The sequence below is a fragment of the Camponotus floridanus genome, unplaced genomic scaffold (assembly GCF_003227725.1).
Source record: "Camponotus floridanus strain SB8 unplaced genomic scaffold, Cflo_v7.5 scaffold33, whole genome shotgun sequence".
In the NCBI taxonomy this organism is placed as follows: domain Eukaryota; kingdom Metazoa; phylum Arthropoda; class Insecta; order Hymenoptera; family Formicidae; genus Camponotus; species Camponotus floridanus.
Genome location: NW_020229470.1, coordinates 1,622,829 through 1,647,920, shown reverse-complemented (window position 1 = coordinate 1,647,920; position 25,092 = coordinate 1,622,829). Strand labels below are relative to the sequence as shown.

Here is a 25,092-nt window from a genome sequence, read left to right as displayed (position 1 = left end):
GTCCGATAATTGCATACGATACCGCAAAATTAATTTATAGGTCAGATAACATAGTTAGGATTTAATTGCGTTATCTCGATGCCGCATCTCTAATTTATTCGAGAAAAGAACGGATATATATATAAAGGACATGAAAGTGCTATCGAAGTTTTGTGAAATCGATATATAGGTTATTCAATATAGAAGATATTAATTTACATGTGTAATATCATTATTAATATAAGTGTTGTGGAAAGCGATCCTATTTTGATCCTGTTGTAGTGTCTGACCAAGCAATGCCGAGTGTTTATTTTTATATCGCAGTATTCTCTTATTTTTATTTCACACACTATTATTACGAATCGACAAAATGACTTATAACTGTATGTATAATTATTTGTAAGACAGAATTAATAGTTATTTACATTTTGTTTTCATGCTTATTCAAGGAATTTTGAATATACTTAAACTACAAAAAGCATTTTAAAAAACCATGAAAACGTAAAATATAGCAAAATGAGAATAATGAGTTTTTTTCGGAAACACACACATATATATAGATACACACACACACACACACACACGGATACTTGATCATCATATTTCATCGTAGGATATAAATCACAGAGTTACCTCTCGTCAATTATTTTACACCATCGATTTTGCCTGTGATTTATTGATCTACATTTTTTATCGAAAAGAAAAGAAAAAAAACAATTTTTCTCTGATTGTGAATTCGAACTTTGTACGACGTAGAAGCTTCGCACCGACGGACAGACTCATGTTTGATTTATCGACGATATACATTTCGCGTTTGCAACGATGCGACACTTTACTGTCACATTCTGTCCATAAATTTTGAGAAGATACACATGACAACTCGTTATTGTCGCATCAAATAATCAATGATTGAGAAATGTACATTACAAATTATCACACTAATATTTCATGATTGACATGGGAATAAAAGTTAATAAATATAGAATAATTAAATTTCTGTAATAATGATTCGCTCTGAGAGGAATGTCATTGTTTGCTCGCATTTATTTTAAATTTGCGTTGTAAGTAAATTGGAAAACGAAATTCTGTCGCTCAGCTTTTATTAATTCGTCTTGCATTTTCACATTTAGCGAAATGTCGTCACTGGGATCGTCTATCATACATTATAATGGCGAAAGATCGTCGCAGCCATTTCTTCCGACTACAAAGTCGGTGGACGTTGATAAAGACAAAGTGTTTCCGTATCCGAGGCAGTCGGAACTCATAGTTATCTGCAGAATTACAACTGCGACTTTTCATAAGAATATCGCATACCGTATAACACGCGAATCGTTTGTCATTTCGCTCGTGTAGTGAAAAGATTTGCGTTCGAAGAGAAAAACTTGCAACGTGAACATTAGGATTACGACACCGTTATTTACCGTTAGTCATCATAAAAACAACGTCATCGTAAAAATAATATATGTTTTCAGTAAATTTACGTATTTAAATAGATGTCATAGTTTATGTGCTTGTCATAAATATTGCGATATCTCTAATATGCAAAATCTCTAATATCAAGTTTTCGTAAAAATTTAGTTACACGTAAATAAATATTTGAAAAATTGTAAACTGCATTCTAGTAACGAATCGTGGATAATAATTATAAATTATTATTATTATTTAACTTTTAGACATGAATATTTAATTATTAATTATTAATATTTGGAAATTTAATTGAATATTTTAACATGTTTATATAAATTTATATAATTATATAATTGCAGGCATTCTGTGTTGTTGACATTTATATTATTCCTATTGCATAGGAAATCGCACATTGTATTATTATAAATAGCTTGATATTTACCTTCACAATCTACATGTTTCAAAGTTTATATTTTGCTGGCACTTTATCCGTTAGCCAAAGTCCACAGAATTCAATTTTAAGAATAGAATTAGAATACAAACAGTCGATTTTGCGACTAATATGCCAAGATGTATGATTTCCGATTTTTATATTTAGAATCATTGTGAATAAAAATCTGAATACACTATATATATATATATATATATATATATATATATATATATATATATATATGCGTATGCAATGCTAAAATTTATAATATTCACATATCAAGATCTGTGATATTGATACTAAGATCCTAAATTGACAAAGGGCGTAAAAATTTGATTGCTTGTTTCAATATAATAATCCAAAAAAAATTTTTTTTTCCCGAAAGATAGCTACAATTTTTTTTGTAACGATGAAAAATAAATAGAATAAAAAATAAAATATATGACGCCCTCATGCGGATATAAAAAAACCAATAACGCATGGGGCAAGAAACAGTCGTTTTTGTATCGTGCGTATATTGGCGGAAAAAATATGGTTTGCCTCTAAAATTACGTTCTCTACCGTTGAGCATCATTTGTAATGGAAAAAAATCGCTGGTGTAGCATATGTTACATACGTAATAAATTGAAAATTTTATTTTTTGTCTTCTCTTTCTTTAGATTTTAACTCCCTTGAAAGAAAAGAAAAATGTCGTTATCGATGCGATGTCACAGAATGAGAATGTTACAAAATAAGAAAACAAAAATTCGAATTTATTACTTGAGCAATTGGACGAACTGTCTCGATATGTTCCAAGTGTGATATTTGCGATGTGATAATATGCGATGCGCATAAATATGAGTTTACAAGAGTCCAAGAAAGTCAAGACATTAAAAAACTCGTTGGAGTTATTTGAAAATGTTGTAAGAAAAACGAGCGATCAAAATTTACGGTTACATATGCAGGAATTGTTTCGACTATTGCTTATTATTATTTTATTTTATATTATTGTTTTTGTAAATTTGATAAAACTTTTTTTTCGGCTGAATTCTCTCAATTATATAGTATTCATGATAATATTTATTATGACAGCATTAATATAAGCGCGTAACACAGATATATATTCAATAAAATTTTGCTCAGTAAATCGGATTTGACAAAATAAAGAAAGAAATATAAAATTGATTAAACGAGCTATACTTAACAATCGATTTCATAGTCGACCAATAATTGATTAATGAATATAGTTTTATGCTTTACAAATCTTTAATAATCCACGCTAATTTTTCAACAACAATCAATTATCTCGCACAATAGATTGAATAAAGATTCATTCACAATTATTTACGCTTTCATGAAAAGATTGAAAATAAAATGTTGGAAAAATAAAAATTATTGTCATTTGTAAATAGTAGTTTAAAATGTGAAAGAATATTACGTTTATATATATTTATGCTGTTATTAATTAAATAATCATTGAAGTGCTAGGAACGTAAGTTGTAAAAGGCAGCAAAACCGTAGATCTCTCTTTCGAAACGTTGTGCGAGTGTTTTACAACGAGCTTTTCCACCCATTGCGAAAGTTCAACTTTTTCAGTTCGGTTTTTCTTTTGTCAGCAACTCCGACCCCGATTTCCTTCGCCAATTTTCAGTATGAAGCAAAACTCGCCACCGATTTTTCAAAAATAGAGAAAAGAGAGATCGGAAAGCGAATAACGCGCATTGAAAACGCATGTGTATTAATAAAAATAAATTCGCGATACAAAGAACGTACATTCAGGTAAAAATAATTGCATGCAATATCAAAAAAATTGGATTGAAAAAATTTTCTTTGAAAATAAATGCGCGATGAAAAGGACAATATCAAAAGAGTGAAAGAATGAAAAAAGAGAAGAAGCAATAATATGTATCGTATACATCGTGTATGTTAAGAAATTATATGACAATAACATAGGACATAATTGATGGAGGACATAAATGAAAGATGAGTCATTTTAGTAATACAAATTAAAATTTATCACGATATAAAAATGCATTGTTATAAAATATCTTTCGTCAATGATACTATTGATGCTTAGCAGCGTCGAAATATTTCATCAGACATATTCGCTAACGAGAAATGTTATTTCCTTTCAATTTTCTCGTGAAAATTTATTAAACATAGATATTCATGAAGCTTCATGTTGGAAAACAATAAAGGAGAGAATTTAATAATTACTTAATTAATAAAATACCTGGATTTTGTGCAGCAAGGAAACATTAAATTTAAATTTGTATATTAAAAGCTTTTTATTAATAACTGTCGGAAGAAAATTTCTTAAACTTACGAAAGTTTCCGATTAATTATTATATCCCTTAAATGTACATTTTCGTTAAAAATAAATAAGCGCGCGCTCTCTCTCTCTCTCCCCTCTAATTGTATCATTTCCTCTGTTTCCGCAGTTAAATTCATTACGACCATGAAATATATAATGACTCTCTCGCAACTTTTATAATTATGTGTAACTCGCACTATAAATTTCTTGCCGAGAGCCGCATGTTTTTCGAATCAATTAAATTACACATCAACTTGTTCTCGATTTATTAGAAAATATAAAACTTGGATCACGCGTTAATACATTTACGACTATGTGTTAGGGGCACATTTCCGAGTACTATCCTACTTGCACGGGGCGGAAGACATTTGTCTCTGGCTGTGTAGGAAAGGTGGCGAAACTCGCAAGCGACCAGGCAGGTTCATTAGCGAAGGATGGCATAATTCAGAACCAGCTGTTTGTGTAAATCAATCTTGCCAGGTAGCAGACTAAAAACTTAAACACGCGTCGCGCGCATAACGAGAAATTAAATAATTAAAATAATATTACATTATCATGAGATAAGTTTTAAAATATATTTTAATTTAATTTCATGAATGTTATTTGTGTTAATTGGCCAGGCTTTATGTTTAAATTTATTGTTTCACATTTGCCGGAACGTTCCAAATTTGTATAAATTTTAACAAGCAAATACATATACGTAGTGCACGTAAAATAATGATAAAATAAAATTGCGAAAGAGAAAGCTAAAATATTCGTTACTACGCTGCCAACGGGTAAAAAGCGCTTTGCACGTCATGAAAATAAATTTATATGCGCTCAAGCATTATTTAATCGTCATTTAAAGTAGATTCTACAAAGATATGCCGCATCAATTACATAATTGATACGTTAAACTTAAGACAAATAATGTTCTCATCTCGCTGCTGAAACTTTATTTTTCTCGAGTTTGCAGACTTTCTCTTTCTCTCTTCCTCCGCGACAGTTGCTTTTGTATAACTTTCAAGAGTTTGGGGGGGTAAAGTATCGATCGTTTTCGAACGAGCGGGTTACTGGCGCGCAGTTCATCACACTATATCGTTTTCGTGGTGAACGGCTTTACGAATGAGGAACAAAAATAGTAAGACCGTTAACTCAGGAATGGATTACCGTTTCTCTCTACCAAAAATATATCCAAGGAGATTTCGTATACTAATCTTTATGAGAAATTAATATATTCAGATTTTATTCTTGTTAGTCTTTTTTAAAATTGCTTTTTTAATTTTTTTAACACATTTTTAACAGAAGATGTAAATTAAATTCGGAATATGCGCGAATAAAGCAACTATTGCATTAACTCACTTTTTTATTGTGTTTTGTTCCCTCGAAACTTATACCGCGCCATATCTCTCGGGAAAGGGGAAGATAACTTGCTGACATATCCTGTGAGAATATTAAGTTGCGAAATTACGTGTTTTATCCTTCGGTGTGTAGCTTAATTTGCGCTATTACGCTTATTATTATATAATGATGAAGAGCCGAGTGGTGAAATAAAGAAATTGATTAGAAAATTGCGAGGCGGCTCTGCAACTCGGGATACATATCAGTAATTCATTGTTATCACAACAGTGGCCATATATCTGGACCAAGTCAAGCTCGAAAAATTTTATTCGCTTGGTACGGAGAGAGAGACTCGAGTCACGCTTTGAATTTAAACGAAAAGAAAATGTAAAATGTTAGTTATGGTAATAGTAATGGTTTGTGTGTACACTTACAGCTTGATGAACCGTGATCCATAAGGGTGTTAAATCTCTTTGTATTATACCATCGCTCTCGTTGATTCACTTCTTTGATCATTTCTCTGAAAATTTAATCCTGGAGTTAATTAAATTATGAGGAAATAATGAATTTAAAATCATATTATAATGAAGCATAAAGAAAAAAAATATAACAAAAAAACGAGACAAGAAAATAGAAGTTTTCATTTTTTCAATAAAATTTTTAAAAACTTTTATTGTTGAATAAAAATGTAATTTAAAACAATTTTTATTGTTGAATAAAAATGTAATTCTGCATAGAGCTAATTATTGAATATTAAATTTTAATAATGCAAAGATTGCGTGCTATGAGGAGCAAATATTTGATTAAATGTTTTGAATTGATTTATTACTTCAGTTAATTAATTTATATTATAATTTATAAATATATAAGAGAATTTAATAATTTATAAATGTATAAGAGAGAGACAAAATGTAAAATTTAGCTTTTTCATATATGTATATATATATATATATATATATATATATATATAAATAGAATCATTCCATATATGAAATAAAGATTTTATATTTGTTTTTTATAATATATGTATAAAATAAAAATGTTACAGTCGCGCTATTTATTCGAGTTTCGATCTCTATTGACTCAATGAGACGTACAAAAGTATCTGTTTCTCGTTGTAAAGAACGTCGTAGTTCACATCAGTAGCCTTACTACTACTGATACTGCGACTCTTGGTCGATTGTCACCAAGATAGAAACATGCTTTTATAGATCCTTTTACATGCTTTGTGTACTGCTGGCAGTTAACCACCTGCGAGTATCGAAAATGCCATGCACAGCGATCGACTGTGAAGTATGTGTACACTTGTGATTTATCGTTGTTCGCATTTTGCCAGTGGCTATATAGTTGCATCGCGCGCTTTCAATTTTATCCAGCTCCACAATACATAATGTCAATGCCGCGACGGTATTGTTAGATGGTAGTCATTTACGATCTTAAGAAATTGACAAAAATTGAGCGAAAATTTAAAGAATATTTTTTTTATAAAACGTTAATCTGATATAAATCAAATTAGTAAATCTGATTTGTAATTTGAGAGGCGATTGTAAAAGCCTAGCCGGATTTTTACGCGTTCTTTTGCTGTGAAAAAAACAACTTTTGATAATAACCTTCAAGGAAGAGGGAGGGCGAGCTTCACTCAAGTTTTTTCCTCGATGCTTTTAAAATACCGCAAAGTTAATTACAAGCGATCTCGAGTATGGTAGTTAAATGCTTGGATTTTGCTCCGGTAATTTGTATTAAAAACTTTTTACCTGTCGAGAGAAAGAAAGAGAGAATAATATACCTGCTTATTTTTTTCTTATCTCTTCTTATATCATATTCTTAAAAAAATTCTGGGACAAATTGCTTTGAAAGCGGAGTAAGAGATCGATTTATGCATCGGAGAGTAAATTGCCAGCTCTCAATGAATTTCGTCTTTGAGGGAGATTAGCTTCAAAGGAGGCTTATGGGAAAGGATATAATTAGTTTCTAGGCTAATTAATTAGATAGAGATATCCTTAGTAACGTCATTGATAAGAATTTATCTTAAATTAATTGTTGTTGCATTTGGCACCGTTTCGAATAAATGTAAAGATTACTTTTGTGTGTGTTTCTATTATTCCGAAATCTAATTTACAACATAATACAATATATAAGAGCAGTTCTTTCAAAAATAAGGAAAAAGTGGTGAGTTTGAAACATTGATATTTCACGCGAAGAGATATAAATGAAAACTGGATACAAATAACAAGATTTACTAATAATTATATAATTAATTTTTCAATTTTATTAATTTCGGAATGCATGGACACATCTTGCAATAAGCGTTTTATATCCTGTAAATTATTTTTCTCTAATTAATATGTTGTTGTCCTAATTAATATCATTAACTTAATCGAGCGACTTTAAGTCGATCCTTGAGGATAATGAAAGGACAGCTATCAAATTCGAACTAATTCAAAGTAACCGTAAGTCTGTTCGGCACAGAAATATTAAAAATTAGCAAAACTCATCTTTGGCTCTGCATTTGACGTAAGGGAGAGAAAGAACGGGAAAAAGACGAAAAAAAATGTACAGCGCAGTCGGATGTCGGCTGAGAGCTGCGTTTCGATTTTCGCTGAAACTGGCGTAGAACCTACAGTTGAAGAAGACGAGTAAAAAAGAGAAAATGTGGAAATAGAGAAAGAACAGCGACGCACGTCGCTATAATGGAAAACAGAGCATTCGCTCTCGAGATTTCGTTCACTGTAGACTGTCTGGCATCGCTGGCGTTGTAATCCGACGGTATTACAGCCTCTTGCGACTTGCCTCTCTCTTTGCTTCTATCTCTTTCTGAACCGCGTTATATCTCGGAAAAGTAGTTCCTGAGAAATGTGGCTGCACTAAAGTTTTTCCGGAACGTGCTGTTGAGATTAAGGGGATTTCCTTTAATTGCTCGTGAAAGGATCTCGAGTGTAATGGCTGTGCGGCTGTGCTACGTAATTCCATGGCAATGTAAGCGTAGACGGGCGGAAGGAGAAAATTGTGTAGGATAAACGACGATATAATGAGTTGCATAGTCACTGCAACTGTATTCTTTATGCTACAAATAAATGTTTTCCCGCGTTGTAGATAAATGTAACAGAATTGTATTGCATTTCTATTTGTGTGAAAACATATTTGTTTTCCGATGTGATATTGTAATGTAATCGCACTGTAATATAACAATGTTGTAACGGTAAACCTTATAAGGCTTGCTCGAGAATAAACTATTGCAATATGATCGCATTATGATACATTTGCGATAAAACGAGAACATCGATCATTGCTGATTCTATTTATTTTATAAAAGCTGATACAATATTCGAGCAATGCTAAAATGCGAATAATTTAGTCTTTTCTTATATATCGACTTTTTAAAATATTATTTTCCTCCTTTTAATTGAATTATTTAACTAATATGTTCATTATACGCACGCAATCATATGTGAAAATTCAATTTCTAACATAATATAAATAGATTGAACATATACATATACAAGGAACATATTTAAAAAATTTCATGTCATATTGTAATAAAACGAAAAAAAAGGAAAACGCATATAAATCGAAATTGAAACCTGTTGAATATTCGATAAATTATTGTAAGATATACGCTTTTCTCTCTTGTACTGTTAATTGAAACAATATATGAAATATTATAATAATTCGTATATAATTACCAAGACATTTCTCTCAAGCGTAAAATTATAAATGTTATTTTACAAAAAGCTAACATTATAATAATCGTAATTTGTCGAGTCTAAAATCACATATAGATTAAATTATTAAAAATATTAAGAAAATATAATTTATATAATTCCTCTCTTTGTTATATTTATTGTATATTGTTATATTTTTTACAAATTACATACGAAATAACGAGTCATCGCTTAATATTATAATTTTGATTTTTATATCATATGACTTATTTTTATAAAACGCATATATATTTTTTAATTTTCTTGATTATCCTATAATTTTAGCCTTCTAATAAGAAACCTAAGTTTTTCGACTATTTATATTACTGAATTATCAATGGAGACAATAAGGAAATCTCTTGAAGAAAGCTCTTATTGTTTTTAATTATAGATTTATCGTGTTTTAATGTCTCTTTTAATATCCCTTACGACAACGGTGAAGGATTGAAATTCCGAGTTTGTGAAAACTTGCGCGGTAAAATCGAACGATCTCGCATTGCTCTGGTTTCGGAGTTGAATAGTCCAACTGCTTAAGTCTACCGAATGAATCTGGGGTGGGACGTTACTATCGCGACAGAATTAAGCGGGAGTAATAATAACAATTTCCGAACATTTCTGTAATTCCGGAAATGTTTGCAAATTAGAGATTTAAGTCGAGCGTAACATTACATTAAGAAATCAAACAATATTTGCTATACATTTCGGTTAGTTTTGTACTCTATGTAGAATAAAGTTACATACAAGAAATAAATTTTTTTAATAAACTATTATTGCATGAAAACATAATTCAAAGAAAAGAATTGTTAAGAAGCAAAATGTAAAATTTAATTTATATCTTTATTAGCTACCTAGTAGGTACAACTATTAATTATAAAATTTAATTACTTTGTCTATTTTTGTTCAACATTTAATTTCTTTTTCGTTATTTTTTTACGCGATTGATTTTATTACGTAGCCTGTGATCTAATTTGTCGAATACGCAATCCGAAATGAAATAAATCGAAACACATTTCTCACCGTAATGCAAAGTTGTACATCGTACGAGCTTGTTAATGCGGTTGCAGAGCTTTTTGTAGGTCGAATCGTGGAAGACCGAAATTGCGTGTAAGCTTTTAACACGCAGACGTTCTGACTAAACTCGCGTCGAACAGATAGAATAAATAAATGGATCCGACGGAGAAGACCAAGTGGCGAATACACGAAAAGCGCTTCAAGTTCCGCGGGTAAAAGCCGTACTCGCGATGCTTGTGAGCACTGCAGTTTCGGAGCTTAATTTTGTCGGATAGTTTCGACCGTTAGGATTCGACGACGACGTTTGCACCGTCGTGAGTCAACCGACTTTGCGAATAAACGTCACTGAGTGATCATAGACAGCCTCCTTTACCTCCGCTTCCTTCTCCTGCTCTCCAGCATCCATTTCGCAATTCGAAATTTCAGCGCGATGTTAGCGAACCAACAGAATCCAAATACTCGCCGCTGAGCCAACTCGCTAGCTCTTCAGTTCAAGCATACCGGAAGTAATTCGTCGGACAAATTCGGTTGGATTTCCGAAAGGAATCCCTTTTGACTCGAAGTTACCGCTACGAAAGGATTCCGTTTCCGTCGACAGTGGACATTGATATCCAAGATCTTTCATCGCTCCGAAAACCGATTGTGATTGTCAATCGAGAAACAATATGAGAATAAAACGAAACGATATATGAGAGTAGGACGAATATCTTATTGATTTCTATAAAAATAAATCTAGATGAATACATAAATAGATCTGTTAGTTCGCTACATTTTTAGCGATTTGTGATATTTCGATAAAAATCAAATTGAATCAGTAATGTAATCCATCTCTCTCTCTCACACACACACACACACATACACACAAGAATTAAATTTATCATCGTTAAAAAAAATGTGTCATTAAGACACGTGCTATTAACCAAGCACATCGCGTACGTAGCGAAAAAATCTGCGGAAAAGTTTCCCATGGGAAATTGCAGACGGAAATTTATTAGCGCATTCAGATTGCATCTGCTGGTGGCATTGTGTTTATTTATCTCAATTATTTTTTTACGACATTTTATTATTCCTTAGTGGATGAATATCACCTTTCAAATTTACGCAAATGTATAAAAGCGACTCTCTTTCTATCTATCTCGCGCATGTAACGTAATGGATCCATTTAGAATATGTATTCTAGCTTTAGCGTGTTCATAAATTATGTGTCAAATTAGCTGACGTAAAAACATTTTCCATATAACAAAAAAATCGCTAATATTAACTTATTGTTAGATATAAAAAACTGCCAATCAAGTATGACATTTTTTTTCGGATAGTATTGTATATCTGTGTGTATAATTTTATATAAATTATTTCATATAAAGATATTTTAGTCATCTTTGTATATTTATTTATTTCGTGAAAAAATATAATTTTCTAGTAAGAGAAACTATTGACGTAAAATATCTACAAGTCAAATATGTATATATTAGTAGTAGATATACAATTTTTTATATACTGGTATCTGAATAATCTCTATGCCTATATGCACATATATCTAAATAGTTGAAAGTGCTTTTCATAAATTTCTTGTGAAACTTTTTGAATCATAAATCTAATTTCATTCTTTAAAAATAGCTACATTATAATATGTTGATGAAATCGAGACATAATCGAGATGTTGACGAAATCAATCGAGACATTGTATGTAGATTCGACAAAATATTTACGAAAGATAAATTGCACATGTAAATATACTGACGAATTAAACTTGAAGAAGCATAATTATTTCCGCGGTATATAATAAAACAAATTATATCTCGCTCTCGGTTGCTGCACGAACGCAAATGGAATTGCGATCGACGAAAAGGCAGTCTCCTGGGATTTCTCGGCTCTCAAGTTTCCATCATCCATCCTTGCAGTAACTTGGATCACGAACTTTATCAGGTCAAAGATTTGTTTTATTCAGTGTCACGTAATTCGCCGTTTTCCTACGTATTCCCACACGGATACCATAATCTGATTGGCAAGTTTCAGTCCGAACATACATGAAATGAATCCGCGAAAATCTTCTTTTATTCCTCTCTTTCATAAAAATATAAAATATTAAATAAACTTTTCTTCTCTCTCTTTTTATAAATAAATATATAATTTTAATCTTTCAATTATTATCTATTATCAATCGTTGAATCATACGAACGCGAAAAATATTTTATATATATATATATATATATTATACATAAATAAGCAAGAGAAAGAAGAGGAAAAAAACGTACGCGCGCTTTAGTATCGCACGTATTATAATTCCAAATTAATCAAGTATATGTATGTATCTGCAGTAAATCAACGTGTGTAAATTTCATTATTAAATCACGGTGTGCAACGTTGATAGAAAATTTAATGGGCGCATCGGAAGATCATCGGTTTTTACGGTTGGGAAAATCCTGGCGCTTTTCAAGAGGAGATATGTAGCTGCTTCGGTAATGTCGAAATGAGATTCCATTAATCTTGATCTTCGATAATAAGTGAATTCACGCCGTGAAATACGCGCGCGCGGTCGATATACTACAGATCAATCGACACGGAAAGAAAGTACCGATTGCGAATAGGCGGATTACTTCTTTCTAAACTTTAATTATCGAATGTAATTCGACGAGGATTAATTACTCCCGAGTTAATGCGATTTCCTGTTTTGTGTTTGTCACGTCAAAACATGGAATTAAAAAGAAAATTGTATTACGAAGTAATGAAAAATAAAATGCGGTGACATAGATGTTTGTGTAGATTAAAAAAATTTTTTAATGTTTATTATTTTTTTCTGCGACAAACATGAAGAATTAAAAATTTTAAATAAAAGGTAAAATTTCGCGATCAACGCGAAGAATTTAATGTCCTATGTAACATAAAATTCTTTCATAGAATAAATCAAAATTTAATATCGATTTTTATTTATTGTTTTTTTTTTAATATTTCCGATAAAAATCCGATAAAAATCCATTATTATTTTAAGAATAAAGTCATTACATTACCTTCATGATAAAAAATATATTGTAGAGAGAAATGAAATGGTTGCATTATATGATTATTCTATAGCGTATTCACGTATTTAGCCAAAAGAAAGAGTCATATAAAATTCAATACACTCGCATATTAAATAATTTTTAATAATTTCTCTAACATGAACGTATATATGATAACTATATATATGATATTAAGACAATTACTCGAATGGTCATTATATTAAACTCTGAAAATTTGCGATTCTTTATTTCATCTTATTGATACAAAACGACAGTTGTTAATGCTTCTGGAAACGAATTTATCGATTGGACTGTTTTCGTTGAAATCAAATTGTCGCGGAGGCAGGAAAGAGAGTTGCGGCCGCAAAACCAAAAGCAATTGCGAATCGCTCCGAGGGCTTGCTCATTAATTACGATTCGGCGAATAATTAATTATGCGCTGTCCGATTAAATGCAAAATCGTACGTGGCCGCTGAGGCGGGCGTGCCTGAAAATCGCTCGCAAGACTGTATGATATAACTAAAGCTTTGTGTAGTGAACACGGGCGAAAATAAATACATACAAGGAAGATTAGATGCGTGTGCATAATTGGAACAACCGCAAGGCTTTCAACCGACTCATTAATAAACATGTGAAGACATTCTCAAACATTGTCACGAATTTTACTTTCAAGTTGTTTTTACGGTATTTACGTGGAAAACAGGTGATTTGAAAACATAAAAGTTAAAAACATAGAAAATGGAAAAATATTTTTCCCTTTTTCTTTGTGCTAAACAGACTACTAAACATTTCTGCATTTCTGCTCTAAAAAAGAAGAAAAAAAGTAAGTTGCAGCTAAAAAACCAAAAACGGTAAAAAGCGGTAAGAAATATGCTCTTTATGTTGTAAGAGCAAGATTGTTTTAGTTATCGTGTTTTTTATATCTTCCATTATCTTGGCTTTATCTTATTGCCGAAAAAAAAATTTAAGCGTGCTGAAAGGCTGTCTCCCTTCCGCTTCTCTTTGCATAAAGATTAGATTATAACAGGAAAAATATTCTGAAAAATGGATCATAAAGTAACGCTTCTAAATATAAAATGATTTTAACTTATGTACATATGTGTCGTAAAGTTTGCCTTATTTAATACAAGTTATATATAAGGGTGCGCTGATAAAACTGATTGCATTTAAGATTGTTTATAGTTTGCTTATAATCTCGAATATCATATCTATATATCTATGTATATAAAAAAAAAAATATATATATATATATATATATATATATTAAATAACATATTTCATTCCATATATAAAACATTCTGTGATGTTTAATTTATATTTATATTAAATCTGTCAAGTTATTATATTAACTCCGTGTAGCCGCAGCTTAAAAAATTATTGTTAGCTATGTTAATAAAATGATAAATATAAGAGAATCCTCCGATTCTTTAAAACACATTTTATTATATTAAAATTGAGTCCGAGTTTGAACCGCATAAATTCTTTATTTGATTTCAACATTTCGCGAACATTTCAGTTCATTTCATCAGGAAAGAACAACCTGATATAAAATCAGGTTGTTTCTCCCTAATGAAATGAACTGAAACATTCGCGAAACTTTGGAATTAAATAAAAAATTTACGCGATTTAAATCTAAAAGCCATTCTTAATATTCAGGTAATACCGCAAAAGCCTCAAATATCAAATATATTTTATATATTTCAAGTAGAAATTGAATTTTCTTAAAAAAGTTGTCTCGTTTTTTGTTTTTCATAATCGTATTTTAATCCAATGATTTTACGCAAATGTAATATTAGAAAGAAAAGAATCTTTATACTGGACATTTACCAAAGTTTATATTTATTACTTAACAATTCTTATTGCAGGAAACTTTGTAATTTGCGCATTTATTATGAACGCGACGGTTAAAAGCGGATATATAGTGAATATTCTATAAGTCCTTTCTTGAGCCCGTTAAAATTATGAAACCTAATTTAAACTATTTTGCAAGAATTGCCTTGCGGTCACTTTAAAGCCGTCTCCATAGTTGCTCCCAAAGCCGATTCTCTTTGCCGCGTACTCTCTGGTGGAAATCTGGGCAGCTGCAAATGCATATACCCTTTTGAAATTCACGGCTTGTCGGATCTAGTGTTGACTCATTTACAATGTGGCCAGCTAATGTCGTAGGTGACACGCCACATGCAGCACTGGCATTATATGCAAATGCTAATCCGCATGCTAATTTACTACGAATTGCATCGCGGCCGATTCCCCTAAGAAATCTGCTGCCAGCAGCTAATTCACGACTGTCCCCGTTCACGAAGGCAAAGCTGGGACGAATTCAGTAGTCGGAGCCACTTTAGAATTACTCTGGATCGTTGGAAATAACCCCTGAATTATTTATTCGAAAATATTGTGAATGCAAAACTGAAAGTTCTCGGATGGATGCTTTCTATGGGTTTAGTTCCGCTGAGCGCTAATGTTGGTTTAAATTTTAACACTCTTGAGCTTCTTGCGACATCATTGTCGCAATTATAATAATCTGTATAATTTTTAGTCTTATAGAGAAATTTACATGTGTACAGTCATATCATATAATAAAATGTTACTAATTTTTATTTATTTATCATATTTTATTTCATAATAAAGCACGAATATTTCTAATTTATCGAATGACATTAATTACTTATTATTAGTAGATTTATATAAACGATTACGATACGTTTATATAATTATACGATATAAGAGTTATTCTCATATGTTTGATTCAAATAACGTTGTAACTTTTTTTCGAGATTTGTATGTTCACAATTTTATATGATATATACAATACGCGTTAGTTTGATTTATATAAATATCTCTTCACAATCAATCGAGTGAAATGCCTTATTTAACAGCTCGGTTTGATCTTATTTCCATTTCTGAATTATATATAGGAAAGTGTTGTGTACACGTCATGAATAAAATATGGGCCGCTAGCTAGACGTTTCATATGTAACGATATTGTTAATATTACTGGAGTTATTTTACTTGTACTAATCCAATTCCAACTCTCCATGCGACGTGTGTATATTTGTCAAACATGGTACAATATTGTTGACATGCGGTATAATAAATATTACGTTTATTTTCTTGTGCAAATCTGATATTAGAAGCGTTCTTCATAATACAATGAATTTTTTTCCACATGTGTTTCAATTTAATTTATTATTAAAAAAATTTTCGCTAGATGAAAAAATAAAATATTATAACTATAAAATTAATTATTAAACAAGTTACGAAATTACTATAGAATCGTATATAATATTGAGTGAGCATTAAGAACTAAATTCATTTTAAAAGTATCATTTTTTAAATTAATAAGAATATATATTAGCTATAAAATATATAAAACTTGCTGATTTAGTAGTTTTCTCTAAACTAAATGCGGATTAAATAAACTTAATTACAAACTGATTATTTCATTATCGCAAGAATGAGATATTATCTTGCAATTGTATGATAAAATTATTTATAGATATTGCACAATATATTTACAGATGAAGAAGCGCGAAACAATAATTTTGCGCCAAGTAATTTTAGAAAGTAATTTCGAGTCGAATATTATAAGAAACTTATCAGGCTGGCTAAAAAATTGTAAAATCTCAATTTGAAAATTGCTTGGAAACGCCGTTTTGTATCTTTTCATGAATCTTCGATCGAAGAATTCGACCTCTCGGTGATGATTTTCACGCGGTTATCAGTAAGTTCTGTATTGTCAAAAGTGTTTCAGTGTTCTCCCAACTTTTCTCTTCTTCCAAAAGTTGAGGCAGAATCTCTCGATATATCTCTCACAGTGACAAATGTCATTGAGTTCTTTGTACTTGCTACGCGAATTTCACTAAAGTTTGTGGCCGACGAGACGAGTGAGTTTCGTCTGGCAAAAACGACAAGATTGTTCGCGCATTGTATCGTAGTTCGTAATGATGTCTTTTTTTTAATATAAGAAGCGTAAAAATATATGTTTAAAATATATTATCGACGACACTTTGACTTCTGGGTTCTTTTCAAAGTCAAATAAGGAAAACATAATATTAAAACATAACTTAACTGAACAAAGAAAGAAGTCAATGCAATAAAATAAAAAGAAATTGAAAAGAAGCAGGGGGTTACACAATTGTGCGACCCTACCGTTTCTTTTCAATTTATTTTATTGCATTGACTTCTTTCTTTATTCAGTTAAGTTGTGTTTTAATAATATTATATTTTTCCTACTTGACTTTGAAAAGAACCCAGAGCAGGGTCGAAACATCGTCGACAGTACATTTTAAACATACGAGTATATTTTTCAACTTCTTATTATATATAAAATAAATAACTTTACAAAATTTCTATTATAATATATTATTATTATAGTATCACCACTACCTGCATCTTTAATTCCTAGCCTTCTTTTGCTTCTTATTTGATTTGTATCATTTGAATCATTTTTACATTTTATATATTTTTTTTGAAAATGTCCAGAACGAAATATATTAATCTAGCTAGATAAATCAACGTGAGAATTTATTTCGTCGATATAGACGAGATTTGGAAGATTCGTTGAAAATCTTCACTATCAATATTTTCTTTCAAGTTTATTGATATAGACTATCGTCGATTCGATCAATATAGATTATCGGTTGCTTCGACCCAATTTATTCTCTGATTGAAATTGAAATTCTTCGTCAAGGACGTAGTCAACTACGTAAAATAACTTGAAAATATAATACGTTTCAGGTATTTCTCGTTTCATTCGATCATCATTCGATATTGAGCTAATAGTCGACGATAATTCATACTCTATGAGTATCATGTGTTGAAAGAACAATCGATATTATTTACTTTTGCGGATAAAAGTATAGACAATAAATTGTTTGTACCCATTGTGCCAAATTATGTATTATTAATGTGCACATGTGTAATTCCTTTTGATGTTATTAATAATTATTGATCTTTAAAACGAGTTATCGTCGAGAGAATTATAAAAATACAGTGAGTTCGCAAAATGAAAAATGATACAAAGTGCGATATATTCCAATATAATTCTTCGTCGTATTCTAGTATTGCGAGCGAGCTGTTCGAGCCTCAATACATAATTCCACTCTTCTGATAGCAACATATTTATTGCAAAATGTATGCATTGTACATCTGAAGAAGTATGCAAGGGTAGCTCTCGGAGAAGACTTCTTTTGAAGAGTTGCCCTTTTCTAGTCGCACATGCAGTATTCTTCAAATATACATGTAAACGGAGAATCGCGGTACTGAATCAAGGTACTGCATAAATCATTTAATTTTGTCAGAAATTTTTAACGAAACTGAAATGAAAATGTGCCAAAGCTTCTTTTCAAAATATAATCTACATTTAAAATTTGTTAAAAATGCAAAACGTGCTATAAATATAGATGTCTAGACGTCAATTTTGAGTGAATGTTACTTTAAAATAGTGATTTATAAAAGACAGTCACAGACAGTCGAATGAAACAATGTCTCATTTACAATAATTATAAACGTTGCATACATTAAATTACGAATGTATTTTTCATCGTTACAAACGTGCTTTCGATCGTTAATCATTTCTGTATTATTGCATTGCTATATTGTTTAACTTAGTTGAGAGAGCGGAGAAACCTTAAAACAATGTGCTCTGAGAATGGGAAGGTAATCAATCTTACTTTAGTCTGAGTATCGTATATTAGCGTAGCTGGCCCACCTTGCATTCGTCTATCTCTACTGCGAAATTGAACTAATTGCAATTAATAACTCGCCGTGAATACATCCGACCACTCATCTCTCCCTCTCTCTTTCTCTTTCTAATTGCAGGCATCAATTCTACTTGCATTCCCGCCTCGAGCTGGTTGATGGTAAATTAAAGGTATCAGATTGGAGTTCCGTGGCCCGTCTAGTAGCCCTGATAGCGCAAGCCGATGGTGGTGATTATGATGCACTATCACCGCCGCATGCACTCTACTCTCAATGCTGTCATATTCAACTCGCGGAGCCGTGTGAAGCAAAACCTCAAGATTTTCTACTTCGAATAGTTCAGCAACACAAGGAAATCAAGGTTCGAACAGCTTGAAAAGTATTAATTATAATTTAATTAGATACCATTAGATGCTGTTATACATATGTATTGTTTTATTTCGATAAATTTGTATGTGCAGTATTTTGTTTACAATATTAATGAATTTTCAGGGAATGAAAGCTTCGACCGCTGAATATTGGCTCTTGAAAGAAATATCCAATCTCGACATGTTTGGGCAAGAAATGTTTCATAGTAAATTTGGATACAACGGAGTTTCTATGATCGGCGTTGGTCCACACGGAATTACGGTCTATCGTAATCAGGATGAAGAAACGCAAAAGTAATTATGCGTTAATTAATATACCTATACTTGAAACTTGAAAAAAAGAAAACTTTTGTATTCAGCCAAAAACAATATTTTTTCCGTTTGTATTTCTTTTTTAAATATAATTAAATATAATTAATTGTAATTTAAATATAATTAATTGTAAGTTTAATCTTGTTAATTTATCATCATATCGTGTATATTTTGTTAAGCTACATTCTTTTATCGTAAAAAGCTCCATTACACTTTTACGTATCGATTAATCAATTTAATATATGTGTTATTAAATGTATTTATTAACACGAAACCGCAGGCTAATTTTAATTACCGTCACTTGTTGACGGTAGGAAATGGTATGTATCGGCTGTTGTACGCTATACCATCCGTCGAGACCATCGTTCACGATTCAATGTTATTGATCTCTTCATTATCACAATTCGCGCTTAATATGAAATAATAAGATTGTAATATCTATCCATGTAGGCGTAAAAATAATTCATGAAAAATATTTATGTGTAATAATATAATAAATTTTTCCAAGTGTTTACATCTCATTTATTATGTAGAAGAAGATTAGCATTAAATTTTTACTTTACCGCACAATTCAATCTATTATATGATGTATTATGTATTGCATTACAGCATACCGTACACCGCTATACAAAGCGCTACGTCACAACGGCGAATGTTTCATTTGGTTTACCTTTCGCTCGATGGTGAAGAGACGTCGTTGGATTTTAAATTAGACTCGAGCCAATCCGCTAGTGGACTTTATAGAGCGATTACCGAGAAACATGCATTTTACAGCTGCGAAACAGTTAGAAGCGCAGTCACCGCGCAGTTTATCCGTGATTTAAAGGTATCTTGTGCAAGTTTCATTTACACTGATAGAGATTGACGATCTATATGCGTATATTTGTAAAAATAAAATTTTTGTGACTTTGCAAAAATGCCAATAAAAAGATCATTGGAGAGTTTTAAGAGAGGAAGCACATAGTATCTATATATTTAGAAACTTTTTGTACAAAGTTGTTTTGTTTTAACATCATTTTGTTGATAATAATAAACTCCCTCGCAAAAAAAAAAACCCAAATAAAAGCAAATTAATTACAATAATCTTATGATTGTAAGATATAATTGTCATTGTTTTCTTCAGGGGACAATAATTTCCATTTTCAATGAAGATTCGACTCTAGGCAAAAAGTACGTGTTCGATATACGCAGGACTTGTCGGGAGGTTTATGACAATGCACGGCGTGCGCTTTATTGCGAGGCTGCGACCATAGCTTTGCCAGAAGAGAATGAGATTCTCGAGAACCACGCCTGTAGCGAATGCGAAAATCCCAAGTGCAAGGTGAGCGATAAATTCAGGCCTCGTGCCCGATAATTGCGATATTATCGTTATTCTGACCGGTTAATGGGACATGACCCAAAGACAATTTGTATATAATGTTCGGCGAAATTTCAGGAATCTCGGGAATGTCTGGCGAGATTACTAGACGCTATGCTGTGTCGGATCTGTATGGATCGAAGCCTAGACACCGCCTTGTTTCCCTGCGGACACGCTGTGGCCTGTTTGGATTGCGCCCGTCGCTGCGAGCGTTGCCCATTATGCCGAGCCGATATTGACTATTGCCGGACGATATACCTTCCGATCGAGCTGACGCACATCGATAAACACACTCCGAAGCTGTTGTCGGAGACGATCGAGCCTGTATTCGGCAAGCCGGAGGAAATAAAAGAGGAAATTTTAGGCAGCGAAGCGTCCGTGAATAGTAATATTTGAGAGTGTCGAATCAAACGTCGATTCAGCTCGTTTGAAAAATTCTTCAGGATTGTTACTTGCCGCGCAGGAAGAGCGTATTAATTAAAATATATGCGAGAGCGAAGCACTTTTTTATTTACTTATCTTACCGAGTGATTTTTGACGTTGGTGTTTCGTCGATTTCACGAAATCTTTATTTTGTGCGATTGTTTCAGATAATTTTATTGTTATATATTCGTCAGTGTTTCTTTCCTATTTCAATTTTTCATTTATTCGCTTAAGTTATACGAAAAAATAACAACATACCATACACATTCATAAGATCACTAATTATAATTATTTTGTTTTTATTTATTTTTTGTAAAGAATTTTATCATTATCGACAAAATAATTCGTACTAATTTTACATTATCGATGTCGTTTTGTCTTAATTTCAAATTATTACTGAAAATTTCTTTCATATATTTTTTTTATTTTGTCCTTTTGGAAAAAATTAAGGAAAATTGTCTTTTTTGGTTCTCTAGCCAAAGAAATATATAGTGATAGGTTTTTAAGCTGATCTCTTTCTTGTTGATGATTAACAAATACAGAACGAAGAGTCTGAAAATATTGCACTTGAAAAATAATAGTACTGTGATTGAAGATGATATTGTTGGAAAAGAGATATCGTAGATAGATCCAACGAAAGAATCATGGGATTACATCATTGTCTAGATTTTTAATGTTGGAAACAGTCTCTTTATTCGAGCGACCGAAAAGTGCTATTAGCAGCATAGATTTACAAGAAATAATGCTGCCAACGAATATCAAGAAATATGTGATCTATATTATATACAAGATCCAAAAGCACTTTGTGTAAATTTTTATTTTTAACTGATGATCGGACCAATACTTTCCTGTTATTTCATGATTAATGCTTTGTTCCTCTTAGATAAATATAGTTTTATTTGGTCATTTATTTTTGATCTAGATAATACTCGCAGGTTGCTTGGATCGAAATTTTAATGATCCAGCATATTTTTTACTAATAATATTCGTTACTCATTACAATATCGTTTACACAAAACACAACTGCTACAATAAAATCATTTCTAATGTTTTGCTAAAATAAAATTGGAATCATGTGGATATACATATGTACATTAATTATGATATTTATGCGTGCAACATATGATGGATTTAGAATTATTAAATACTATACACGATACGGACATCACATTTAGATATGTATCATGAATCTATTTTTATCATAGAACAAGTAGAACAATTAAAGCACTTAATCATTGCAGAATTATTACCTTAAAGTAAATTTCCTGCGAATCGTATTCTACTTTTTTTAATTGAAGCATTTTATGCAAAGATAAAATTTTATTACCAATATCTGTGTTTATATATGTACATAAGAGATGAGATAACCCTCAGCAATAGGGTCAAGTGAGTAAAAGTCATGAGTTCACTAAATGTCAAATCTGATTTAACATATTATATGCGTATATCAGTAAGTTATAATAAAAGCAAAATAACTTAATTGTCTGTGCTTTTCTTAAAAGATAAATCGTGGAGTAAAAAGTCAACGGAGTAAAAATCAACATTTTAAGGAAATACGAAGACAGTACTATTTCTATATAAAAATAGTTCGCTTTTTGATTTAAATTGTGTGAAACCAACTAAAATGCGAGATATTGACTTTTTTCTTGCTCATTGAAAATCTGATGTCGCAATATCATCAATTTTTAACAAATTATTTATAATATTTACCAATAGCATAAATTTATCAACTTTGTATGTGTGATGAAATTATATAGAATGAATGAAAGAATGCGAGAGAAAGAGGAAGAAAGAGAAAGGAGATGAAAAGAGGAAAAAAATGAAAAGATTATTATAGTCATTCATCAATGCAAAGCAAACTTAGTTTGTAATTATTTATAAGAAGAAATAATATTGTATTTATATGTTGCTATGTTTAATGCTTTTCAAGAGACTCTTCTTGAATCACAGTGTAGCCATCGCTTTGTTCACACACGAATATGTCGTATTTCTTATTATAAAACACTTTGTAACATTTCTAGACATAGTATATATTAATGTGATAACGAGGCTACACTGTATTTGCAAGATCAGAGTATTGCTTGGAGTGAAATATTTTATTTTATATTTTTTTAGATTAACTCGTGCATAAAATCGAAGCCTAAACCGTATATTTAATGCAATTCAATGCAATCTTGCAATAGGTTACTATTATCACACACAAGATGAAATATCTTTGTTGTAAAATTGTAAACCTATCATGCGATTATCGTGAAAATGAATATAATTATAATGAAAAATAGTGATCCGCGCTCGCGAATATGAAAAATAAAATAACTTTGTACCACTACTGTGTGTCGATAAGTGTAAGATTATTAATAATGACAACAACAATAACACTATTATTATGCATTATGAATAATAATTTCTTGTGATTTTAAATCTCTGTATGAAACGTATAAAAAAATTTTAAATATTGTAGCTAATAGATCTATATATGATAGAAACAAAAGTGATCCGAGAGAGAGAGAGAGAGAGAGAGAGATTTCTAAAAATTATCATTTGCAAAGAGTATTTTTAAAGTATTTCCAATTATTTTTTAGTATTATATCAGAATTCCACCCAGTGAAGAAAGTGGAAATGTGCGCGTACATATGAAGATATCACAACTTATAAAACGTAAATTTTAGCATTCAATACGATGTTCCAACCTGTTGATTAAATACTGTGAAATCGAATGTCGAGTTTTTTCTTACTCGAATCCCAATCCTATCTAATTCTAATTTTTTAAACAATATATTTTGATTCATTTTTATAAGTAATTGCCATGTTATTGTACAAATATTATTGTTAAAATTGGACATTTTACTTACTTGCAGGAAAGAAAAATGTAAGTGGAATCTCCCTGGCAGTTTTGTTGCTGTTGACACATTGTAGTTTCTGAAAAAAGTATATAAATATTATTATTGTCATTACAATCATAAAATTTATAAATTGAGAAATTTTATGAAAATGAACAATCATTTATAAATGCTTAATGATTCAATTACACCTAGACATACAACTAGACATAATATTCTAATTAAATGTCGGCAATCTTTTTGTAACATTTGTTAATAAATTTTGTATAGTTTGCATCATTAAATCATCAATCGGGATTAATTATAGTACATACAATTATAGTTACATACATTCAATATACTCACATAATTATATTCAATTACGTTCGAATCAAAACTACCGCCTATTAATTCTTTTCATGAAAATTTAAATGCGACTAAATTCACGCTATTCTTACGTAAATTTCTCTCGACAAATTGCGACAATATTTAACGATAATTAGTAGATAAACATCGATAGAGCGAAATAAAAGATGAAGAAATTTGATGAAGATTGAAGAAATTTCATTTAAAATGATATATTTCGAACAGGTCTTGTGCAATTAGCCAAAACGGCCATTAATTAGCAGCGTAATTGTAACAGATCGATTTCCCATTTCCCTCTCCTAAACTTATCGACGACGAACAAATTCTTTGAAAGAATTAATCGGAGAGGAGAAATTCGCATATAAATATATATAAATAGACGCACGATTTTACATCACACTGACCTTTACTTTCACTGAAAACGATTACACGTTCGACGAAGGAAGAGGTTTGGCGAGGAACGAGGAACGAGGACCGCTAGTCAAGTTCAAACTGTGCGCTGGCCCGTCGTTGGCGGCAATTCGGTCTCGGACGAGCCTCGGCGCGCATGCGTCGCGCGCTCCCATTGGCCGACGCGATGGCGCTGTCATATGACGAAGCTGCG

General features: G+C 31.2%; 1 protein-coding gene and 1 long non-coding RNA gene across 3 annotated transcripts in view; one reads left to right on the top strand and one right to left on the bottom strand.

The window, feature by feature from the left end:
* LOC105248863 (E3 ubiquitin-protein ligase MYLIP) overlaps window positions 1-21,576 on the top strand; it is a 127,501-nt gene extending 105,925 nt beyond the window's left edge. For both annotated transcript variants that reach the window (XM_011253901.3, XM_020026760.2), the window contains exons 3-7: window positions 18,964-19,204; window positions 19,336-19,505; window positions 20,133-20,349; window positions 20,647-20,844; window positions 20,959-21,576. In XM_011253901.3, the coding sequence (XP_011252203.1) occupies window positions 18,964-19,204; window positions 19,336-19,505; window positions 20,133-20,349; window positions 20,647-20,844; window positions 20,959-21,276 (1,144 nt within the window). In that variant the 3' untranslated portion in view covers window positions 21,277-21,576. The remainder of the gene's footprint in view (window positions 1-18,963; window positions 19,205-19,335; window positions 19,506-20,132; window positions 20,350-20,646; window positions 20,845-20,958) is intronic.
* On the bottom strand, window positions 5,365-25,067 carry LOC105248864. The gene is made up of 4 exons (XR_889015.3): window positions 24,893-25,067; window positions 24,156-24,222; window positions 5,867-5,952; window positions 5,365-5,534 (listed from the first exon to the last, which is right to left on the bottom strand). It is a non-coding gene; the product is annotated as an uncharacterized LOC105248864 (long non-coding RNA).
* Window positions 25,068-25,092: the final 25 nt, after the last annotated feature.